The 10,973-nt window shown below is 33.7% G+C and overlaps 1 protein-coding gene across 2 annotated transcripts; it reads left to right on the forward strand.

The window, feature by feature from the left end:
* Positions 1-553: 553 nt before the first annotated feature.
* Positions 554-10,683, forward strand: LOC128170795 (uncharacterized). Of its 2 annotated transcripts, XM_052836559.1 has the most exons (4): positions 554-780; positions 8,162-8,599; positions 8,805-9,020; positions 9,219-10,007. In XM_052836559.1, the coding sequence occupies exons 1-4, from the start codon at positions 778-780 to the stop codon at positions 9,462-9,464; spliced, it is 903 nt and encodes a 300-aa protein (XP_052692519.1). In that variant the 5' UTR covers positions 554-777; the 3' UTR covers positions 9,465-10,007. The 2 variants fall into 2 exon arrangements, with proteins under 2 accessions (XP_052692519.1, XP_052692518.1); XM_052836558.1 differs by lacking the exon at positions 554-780 and having other exon boundaries at positions 7,793-8,599; positions 9,219-10,683.
* Positions 10,684-10,973: the final 290 nt, after the last annotated feature.

Genomic DNA, 10,973 nt, shown 5'->3' on the forward strand with positions numbered 1-10,973 from the left:
AACATTAGCGGCGATCATGGTTTTGAGTCTCGTATCTCGAATCTCGTATTAACATGTATTTTGTTGCTTTCCTTGTTTTCAAAAAATCGCCAATCAATCATTTTTTAATACAATCCCAAAGTGTGACACCAGCTGTGCTGAATGTGTCTATCGCCTTCATTCAGTCAATTCATTAGCCGGGCGTATTGCTCAAAGAGCAATAGCCGGCTATTGTCAGCCTGTTCAAGGCGGAAGCTGACCGCAACACCGCCATACGCACTTAAAAGAGTGCATGTTAACTCAGTACTAATCATTGCTGCTTAGTTGAATTGTATTTAAAATTCTACCCTGTTTAATATAGTAAAGAAAATGAAAACAAAGAAGCATGTTTGTATAGACTTTTTTTTCATTTGAAATGTATGGAAGATTTGAATATTACTGCTCCACATGCACACTCTGTATAGTACGTATTTCAATGTTCATACGCATACAGAAATAGTACCAGAAGTAAATGAATTTTCATTTAAATTCATGTACACATATGAGATATAATTTTCAATTTCAAAATTTCAAATGTACAAAAGTGATATAAATAACACTTATGATTAATATAGACATGCTTACGTTTCGAATAAAAAAATCATGTACAATGCGTAGTAATATCAAAACGTAAACAAGATAGCGTGGGTTTGAGAAAGCGAAAGTGTCCAGAGAAGATTTTGAGCAGATTTTCATCATTAGAAGGAATTCAGTAAACAACAACTGCGTAAAAAGATCAAGAATTAGAGAGAAGTTGACATGGTAAATATTGCTTTTCTTATTTATGGAGCTAATCTAAGTTTTGAGCCATAAAAGATATAACATGTAGTACCTCGGCAGGCACAGGCAATGTTTACAAGATTGATATACATTTTTATTTTGCGCGTAAAAATGATTAAGTTTTTCTAAGATTATTTTTGATAGTTTATTAAACATCCACGACATACATGTTTGTAGAAAAAAGATGTTTCAATACTGGCCTAGTCATTTTTCAATGTTTACAAATTAAGGTCACGTGATCCCCACTAGAGCTTTAAGATGTACCCTCTATATATAGAACGGTGTTTTCCAACAAATTTCTTTACTTGATCGGCTATCGTCGCATCATTTTGCACAGACTATTACAGTATTTGTATTAATTTTCCTTATCTATCAGTTATTAGAAACCTTGATTATTGATTAATAGGTTTGACTAAGGTCATACGAGTACATTTTTTTAGATAATTCATTATATGGAGAAATGATTAAGAAATTAACTTGTATGATAAATGATCCTTAAGACAGCGGAAATCTGACAAAGATAGGAATTGAAATCTTGGAGAAAACACAATTTTGAAACTTGGAGATAATTAAAAATTGAAACTTGGAGGGAAATTTGAAAAAACTTGGAGAAAATGAAAATTGGAAACTTGGAGATCATGAATTGTCTTGTATCTGTTACATGCATGTAAATCTTGGAGGGAAGACATATGTTATTGAAACTTGGAGAAAATAGAAATTGAAACATGGAGAGAAATTGAAAAACCTGAAGATATTGAAACTTTGGAAACTTGGTGATCATAATTGTCTTTAAAAAAAAGAATATTACGTGAGATATTGAAGCTTGAACTTTCCATATATTTATAATATAAAATATGGTGGATTTTAAAGTATTGTGCAATGCTGACTATCATCAAGGTGATGAATTTTTGTTTAGCGATTTGTCTAGGGGAAGGCAGTGTGTTGCTAATTGTGTTGTATTTCTACTGACAGCATTTGAAGAGAACTATTCTTTTCTTGAATGGTCAAAGGACATATTACACAAAATTTTACATCTTGGGGATTATTTATACTTAAAAATTAGAAATGTTTTGGCTGAAACATCAGATTTCTTACATCCTTCATCGATTCCTTGTCACATGAAATTTGACAATGTGTTTGTTCATTTTCAATTGAAATCAACAATTAGTGGATCAATTTCCTCAGATTTTACAGGCAACTGGCCATTATTGTCATTAGAGATTGCATTTGCAACCCTATGCAGTGGAACTGCTTCCAAGTTGATGATATTCATATGTGTTGGTACAGCAATTGGAATTGTATTCCATGATTCAAAATATTATTTTTTTGATCCTCATGCACGAGACAAGTTTGGTTTACCTTCAGAGTCTGGAAAAAGTATTCTGAGTGTTCTTGAAAATTTATCTGAGGTTTGTGTTTACCTACGGAAGTTTGCATCTTCTCTGACTGCTTTAAAGCCCCAAGAAATTCAGTATGATTTGCATCATATTGTGTTTAACAAACCCAAAAAAATTTACTGCAAAAGCCATAGTGCAACTAATATTATAACAGTTCCCTACAAGGTGAACTGCATAAATTCAGTAAAGGTCAATGGTGGTCAAAGGAAAAGAAAGGCATCTATTGAAGAAAATGTGTACATGTGCAAAGGAAAGCAAGCAAAATCAACAGAATTTGATCAAAATAGATTAAGATCAACAGAATGTTTGTCCGAGACTGAACATACAACTCCAAATAATGGAGTGTCATATATAGATAATTGTATTGAAAATCAAACTGTTCGATCCTCTACTCACTTCTCTGTAGATAATGTCTTTGTAAGGGATCACATACAATCTTCAGAACAGTTCACTTTAGATAGAAATGAAAATTTTCAAACCTCTGTTTGTCAAAATGTGTCAGACCAGCCAACAAATTCAACTGAATCTCAGACTCAGTCTCTGCAGGACATTGATTGTATTTACAAGACATTTCAATCAAAAATAGCAGATGGTCCTCTGTATGTTTGTACTTGTTGCACACAAACATTTTTCCGCCACTCTGTAAGCATGACCTCATTGGTCAGATTCAAACATCAGCATTTGATGAATGTTTGTTTGTCAAATATTAAGAGTGTAAACAACAATGAATGGATTTGTAAAACATGTTTACTTGCCATTCAACAAGGTAAAATTCCTGCATGCAGTACTGCAAATAATATGAAATTTCCCATTATTCCAGAGCAGTTGAATATTACTCATCTAGAGGAAAGACTTATTTCACCAAGACTTGCATTTATGCAACTTAGAGAGCTTCCAAGAGGTGGCCAATTAAATTTAAAGGGTAATGTTGTTAATGTACCAGCAGATGTCAATGCAACAGTAAAACAACTACCAAGAATGTTGGATGACACAGAAACAATACCAGTAAAATTAAAACGAAAACTGTCATATAAACACAGTGTTGCATTTGAGAAAATTAGACCAAACAAAGTGCTTGAAGCTGCTAAGTGGTTAGTTGAACATAGTGATTTATTCAAAAATGAAGGCATAGAAATAAACAATTCTTGGTTTGAGGATGCAAGCAGGTGTATACAAAGTGAAGAAGTTGAAGATAATCAAAACTTAGTAAATGATGCCCCTGAGACACAGAATTTGTTGCAATCTAAGGATGCAAATCAGTCCTCTGATGACCGGACTGAAGAAGATAATTTTCATGACCGACCAACAGGCAATACTGACACTGTTTTACAAGCAATGGATTTTAGGGAATATAACCAAATATTGTCTTTAGCACCTGGTGAAAATCAAACACCCCTTGGTCTATTTCAAGATGTGTATTCTGAGTATTTAGCTTTCCCAACTATATATTGTGGACAAGCTAGACCAGACAATTCGTTAAGATCTATTCCAGTACATTATAGCAATATTTGTAAATGGGAATTACGAAATGTTGATAGAAGGGCTGCGATGTCTATACCAAATATTTTCTATAAACTAAAACGACTTCAAATTAAACAAATTCGTGACAAAGTGACTCTAGCAGTAAGAAAATGTAAAACCAAAGGGAAAAAAATGACTGTTTCTGAAGTGCTATCTCCTAACTTTGTTGACAATTTGGTAAAACAAGATGATGGATTTAGAGTACTGAGGAACTTAAGGGGATCACCACCTTATTGGGAGCAAACAAAGAAAGATGTATTTGCTATGATCAGGCAATTAGGAACACCAACTTGGTTTTGCTCCTTTTCAGCTGCAGAAACAAAGTGGCCACCCCTACTGAAATGTTTAAACAAATTGGTCAAGCAAAAGTCTCTAACTGATGAGGAAGTCAGTGCATTGACATGGGAAGAAAAATGCATTTTGATAAAATCTGACCCAGTAACCTGTGCAAGGTATTTTGAACATAGATTCCAAACATTTCTGGTCAATGTGATGAAAAGCAAAATGAATCCAATTGGAGAAATTGTTGATTTTTTTTACCGAGTAGAATTTCAGCAAAGAGGATCTCCACATGTGCACATGTTAATTTGGATAAAAGATGCACCTGAATACAATGGAACAAATCATGAAGAAGTGGCAAAATTCATTGATAAACATGTTACATGCAAAAAAGATGATGAAATATACAATTTAGTTAATTACCAAACTCATAGACATGCTAGAACCTGTAGGAAAAAAGGAAAAGCCATATGTAGATTCAATTTCCCCCTTCCTCCCATGCCCAATACAGTTGTTCTGGATCCCATTCTTGATGAAGAAGAAAAAGCCCTTGGAATTCAGAATTTTCATAACATTGCCAAAATGTTATCTGATATGAAATCAAATGATACACAGGAATTTGTCATTTTTGATGACTGTCTATGCAAACTAGACATGAATTTGGCATCTTACTTGCAGGCAATACGGTCAACACTGTCTGTCTCCAAAATTTTCTTAAAGCGTACTGTGGAAGAAGTGCGCATTAACAGCTATAACAAAACTTTATTGAAGTGCTGGGAGGCAAACATGGACATACAGTTCATACTTGATCCTTATGCTTGTGTTTCATATATAGTGTCATATATCTCAAAAGGTCAAAGGGGTTTATCAAACATATTATCTGAAGCATGCAAAGAAGCCAAACAAAAAGACAGTGATATAAGACAGCAAGTAAGAAGAATTGGTAATCAATTTCTTAGCCATGTGGAAATAGGTGCGCAGGAAGCTGCATACTTGGTTCTTCAAATGCCTTTGAGGAAATCTTCCAGAGAAGTGGTTTTCATTGACACAAATGAATTAAACAATAGAACAGTCTTACTAAAACCATATTCCAGTTTAAAAGATATGCCAGAATCCTCAACTAATGTGGAATCAGATAATGCTTTAAAACGCTACAAGAGACGACCAAAACAGATGAGCAAATACTGTTATGCAGATTTTGTTACTTGGTTTGATACATCTCTAGAAAAGTGTAAGAAGCAAGTTGAAAATTGCGAAGGAGAATTGTTGGAGGAAGATTATTCACATGACCTAGAAGATGATATTTTAGCTTCAGCTGAATCAAATGAAGATACAGACAGTTTTTCTCATAATGAGCAGACATTGTTTGAATTTAGAGATGGAACCATTATGAAGAAGCGCAAAAAGCAGAAGGTATTGAGATACCATACCATTGCACTAAATGTTGATAGGGAAGGTCATTATAGGCAGTTATTGATGTTATTTACAAAATGGAGAAAAGAGGAAACAGATCTCTTACATGGCTGTCATACATATGAAGAAAGTTTTACGAAGGTTAAGGATGAAGTGGAGGGAGTTAAAGCTCGATATATGAAGATATCATGTGAAATTGGAGAGGACATGTTGCATGATGTAGATGATATGGATGACTATCAAAGGAATGTTGTCTTGCCTGAAAATGAACATCAAGAAACAATTGATTCTGCTCAGGGTTCTACATTGTCTGATAATTTTGGTTGTTTTGACCCTGGAACAGAAAGTCATTGCACAGGCACAGTATCAAACAATGAATATGATATTGGTCAGGATTTTGGAATAGCACGTAAGCGATTTGAGAATGAATCGTTACCAATGAATGAAATGTCAGATAATAATTACAGGTCATTAGTACAGAGTCTGAATGAAAAACAGAAGCAATTTTTTTACAATGTTTTAAACCATTTCAAAACAAATGAAACGCCCTTGTATACATTTCTTACTGGTGGAGCAGGTGTAGGAAAAAGTGTTCTTTTGCGATCTCTTTACCAAGCTCTTATTAAGTACTTCAATCATAAAGTAGGTGAAAACCCAGATAACCTGAAAGTACTTCTTTGTGCACCTACTGGCAAGGCAGCTCATAACATAGGAGGAAATACAATACATTCTGCATTTGGTATACCAGTTGGAAGAGGATTTGCATTCAAGCCCCTAAATATGCACCAGCTTGATTCTATGGCATGCAGGTTCTTTCATTTGAAAATTGTATTCATAGATGAAATCTCAATGGTGGGAAAAAGAATGTTTAATTTCATAAACTTAAGGTAACAAGAGATAAAAGGGTGTTGCAAACCATTTGGTGGTGTAAGTGTGATAGTATTTGGAGACTTGTATCAGTTAAAACCTGTAATTGATTCCTGGATATTTACTATACCTCGTGTAGGCATTGAATCTATTGGTGCTAATTTGTGGCAAGACCATTTCACCATTTTTGAATTAGAGGAAATAATGCGTCAAAAAGATGACAAATCATTTGCCCAACTTCTGAATAGGCTACGGGAAGGAAACCATATGATTCCACAGGACATACAGATTCTGCAGTCAAGACTGCTCAATGCACCAAATGCTATTCATCCACCAGACTTAGATTTGATACCTCATTTATTTACCACCCGTGCAGAGTGTGATTTGCATAACTTCCATCTATTAACAAAACTGCCTGATTCTATGAAGGCAGTTGTACACTCAATTGACAGTGTTTCAGGAGATGTTCCATGTTCATTAAAAGAAAAAATATTGAACAAAGTGCCAGATGATGCAGGGAAAACAATGGGACTTCAAAAAAATCTCCATCTTGCCATTGGACCCCCATATGAATTGTGCTTAAATGTAAGTGTAGAAGATGGCTTAACAAATGGGGCATCCTGTTCAATAAAAATGTTCGACTATCGTGTAGATTCATCGCATCATCGTGTCAGTATTGTTTGGGTTGAGTTTGAAAACTCCTCATCTGGCTGCCAATGGCGACAAAAATATTCCAGTTTATATACAACAAATGTTCCCCATAGCTGGACACCAATATTAGAGGTTACAAGATGTTTTAACATTCAGCATTACAAAACTTATAATGTTGTTAGACGACAGTTTCCCCTACAGATGTCTGCAGCAAAGACTATACATAAGGCACAAGGGTCTACTATGAATAGTGCAGTTTTACATTTTGGAAGCAGGAAAAATGACCATATCCATTACGTTGGTTTAAGTCGTATCAAAAACCTGTCCAACCTCTTTATCAAGGAATTAAACTCCAAAAAGATAAGTATTTGTTCAGATGTCCGAGAGGAAATGAACCGTATGACAACAACATCACCACTGCAACTCAGGTTACCAGATCTGAGTAAACTGAACAATAATTGTGCACTTGTATGTTTTCATAACTGTCGCTCTTTGAGAAAACATATTGATGATCTTCGTACAGACATTTATTTGAAGCATGTGGATATTCTAGCTTTATGTGAAACTAGAGTATTTGAATCAGACCTAGATCTCAACATTGAAGGACTCTCTTTGTTTTGTGCTGATCAACAACAAAGCAAACATGGAATGGCATTGTACTACAAACCAAATATCGTTCAGAACCAATTAATTGCAACCTCAATTAGTGGTATAGAACTACTTATTACAATCTTGGATGTTGCAAATATTTGTTTTATTTATTGTCCTCCAAAATCAGCTACCAATCAGAATTTTGCAAATGTCATGCAATATTTACAGTCAATCATAAATATAACTAAACCAACCAATATAATGGGAGACTTTAATCAAAATGCATTACAAAATTGTTCAGTATTAAACTTCCTTCAGCACAATTACTCATTTCATCAAATTTTGAAATCTCCAACAACTGATTATGATTCTTGTTTAGATCATATTTACATAAATTTCCCCCAAGATCGTCTTTGTCTTTCTGGAACATTAGAATCATACTATTCTGATCATAAACCAATATATTTATCAGTGATATCAGAAACATCTTAAAACATGATAACTTTTCAGCTTGTCACAAGTCTAAATTCATCTTGTTGTGCCTGCCAATACAAATGTATTACACCAAACAATATATTCATTCAATTTTCTTAATCTGCTGTACATTAATATTCAATAAACTAATTAACATATCACTGTTTCAGGCTACAACTATCTCTCTGTCAGATCTGATGGCGCAAAAGGGTCAAATCCCTTACACTAAGAGTGTTAAAGCCAAAGTAATCGACACCGATCCGGAACATTCCTACACCAATGAGAGAAATGAGTCACGTATTCTGAAAAACTGTGTCATAGCTGATGAGGGAAAAGCAGTTCTGTGCGTCGTGTATGACCAGACAAAATTCCCAAGATTCAAGGAGGGGAGCTCAGTTATCTTGAGAAATGTGATTAAGAAGCCTGACGGGGTTGCTGTCACTAGCAACACAAAGGTATTCCCCTGTGCAGAAGTTAGTGTTCCTGAGCACATTGTGAACCAAGCTAAAAATCTTCTGCACCCCCCACCTGCCCCAACAAAGACGGTGAGCGAAGCTTTGAATTCGCCGCCTAAAGAGAGAGTTTCAATAAAGGGGACAATCACCCAGGTAAGACACAAACTTTACAAATTCAATTTGACATTTTGCAATTAATATTTATCAAAAAATTGTTAATGGAGTGATTTAATTTAATTAGTATATGTCTGATATATATGCCATCGTCTAAGTTTATGTATTTTTTTATAAATCATCTCTTCCTCATTATAATAACAACTATTATCTCTTATCTTACCTATATTTTTCTATATTTTAGGAAGAAGCAACAAGACAAGTTTTTGTAAGGGAGGAAAGAGTTAATGTAAAGAACATTTACATAGAGGATGCAACAAGCAAGTGCAAAGTTGCATTGTGGCGCAGCTTTGCTGAAAAAGACATAAGACCAGGAGATTATGTCCATATCACAGATGTTGTGATCAACACCTTCCGCAATGAAGTGTCCTTGACAACAACTTCAAAAACCAAAATTACAGTAAGTAGTTATACTTATCACTTTCTTACTTGCTAAGAGTGCCAACTTCATATACAAACAAAAAAGGAGTTGCATACTACATGTAGTATATAAGTGTAACAAAGATGTCATGATTTGACAATGTATTTCTCAATATTCCTGATTATGCAAGAACTGGGGTAAAGAACTGAAAAAATAACCGTGATCTTATGTTTTTAGAAGACGGATTGTCCTCCAGAAGTGAAAGTCAAGCAGGCTGTCTCTGGCTGTGTTGATGGGGAAAATATGACATTCCTGTTGGAAGATGATACCATTCTAACCATGCCATTGGAATTGGTAGAAGTTGCCCTACCAAATGTTGAGAAAGAGGAAATTGAAAGTTATGTAATCAGCCGCTGCAATCCGATGCTGTCTATTAGATGCACCTCAAAGGGGAGCAGTGTCATAAGCATTGAGTTTTTGTGAACATTAATGTAATGTTCTTTGAACACTTAATAATCTTAAAGGAATTCTAGAAATAATCTCCGCCATGTTTAATGTCTCCATTAAAAGATGTTTACTTTTATCATAAACATTTGCTTGAAAATAATTTGGAAATTTTCTGCTGTCCAGAAACATTTTTAGATGTGAACTGATCAATTGCATGTTGAGTAGTTGTATTGTTTTGTAGGAGTGTGGATGTTCTTGTGAATTTTGTTTTTTTTGTTATGCTTGTCTGCATATTTCTTATCAAATTGTAACATTTCTTAAAGCAAGTTCTGCTTTTTTGTATATATTTCATCTAAATACTTTGTTTGTTTACATATGGATTGTTCTAAACAGAGAGTCTAGAAATCTTAACATACGGCTATGTTTCAAGGTGATTTTGCCTTGTTTCTTATCTGGCATAGAGACTCTGCATATACCAGGTTATGTCCTGCTACCTAATTTCACTTATTGTATAGCCATTATTGCAAATATCATTTTTATAAATTTCTCAGAATAATATCATTACACATTCCTATATGTTCATACATTTCGTTAAAAAAAAACAGGTTGTGAATAACAACATACAATGTCCTTTGAAAATATATCATACAATATAATTCTTTACCTTTCAATTATTCCTATATTTCATTGCCCTATTACATTTTCATTTACCTGAATATAATCCTAAAATATGTGTCATACCAATTGTAACATATATTTTGCATAGAACATATGAAAGTTGACATCATAAGTATTTTTGAAACCTGATATTTTTCAGAAAGTGCCAAAAAATGCCATATTTTACAATTGTTTACCTCTTACATATTTTTATATTTCATTGCTCAATTACTTTTTCAATTATGCTTCCTAAAATCCCAAAATATGTGTCATACTAATTGTGTAGTGCCGAAAAATGCCATGACCTTTTCATCAATTGTGTGCTTGTCTGAAATAGTATTGATGCATTTCTCTCTGTGGACAAGTTATCTTCTAAAATATGTTACAGTTTTTTTTTTAAATTGTTCAGTTCTCCTACATGTTTAACATAAACATGTTAATTGTACAAAAATTGTAACATTTTTCTACCTTTAAATTTATTGTTGTTTTGATAATGTAGTACACATATGTAATGTTGGGTTTTTGTTTAGTTTACCAAACCTTTACTTGTAATGTTTACATTACATGTATTTCTATTTCTTAAAAGATTGTGTGCTTATTTCATGCCAATTTAATATTCATAAGTACTTATGAAAATAGGATGGCCAATCATATATCCTAATTACACCCAATCATTTACTCTAATTTTCCCTATATAGTGCCAAAAACAGTGCTGCCAAATAGAACTCATATCTTGCCATGAAAATAGCACATCTTTTTGTTTTATATTTCCTACTGTCCTTAAAAGATGTCTTAATGTGTTCAGCTAGTCTTGTATATATGACTTTTGTTACCTATGTTTTGATTGTTAAAATCTGATAATACTCACTTTCAATTGCAATGTCTTCA

The sequence above is a fragment of the Crassostrea angulata genome, chromosome 2 (assembly GCF_025612915.1).
Source record: "Crassostrea angulata isolate pt1a10 chromosome 2, ASM2561291v2, whole genome shotgun sequence".
Taxonomy (NCBI): Eukaryota; Metazoa; Mollusca; class Bivalvia; order Ostreida; family Ostreidae; genus Magallana; species Magallana angulata.

What these genes read in the sequence shown, in the direction of transcription:
- LOC128170795 (XM_052836558.1), top strand. Translation starts at nt 8,072, where the DNA reads ATGTATTACACCAAACAATATATTCATTCAATTTTCTTAATCTGCTGT. An exon ending in TAAAGGGGACAATCACCCAG is followed by an intron (nt 8,600 to 8,804) that starts GTAAGACACAAA and finishes TCTATATTTTAG; the next exon opens with GAAGAAGCAACAAGACAAGT. An exon ending in CTTCAAAAACCAAAATTACA is followed by an intron (nt 9,021 to 9,218) that starts GTAAGTAGTTAT and finishes TTATGTTTTTAG; the next exon opens with AAGACGGATTGTCCTCCAGA.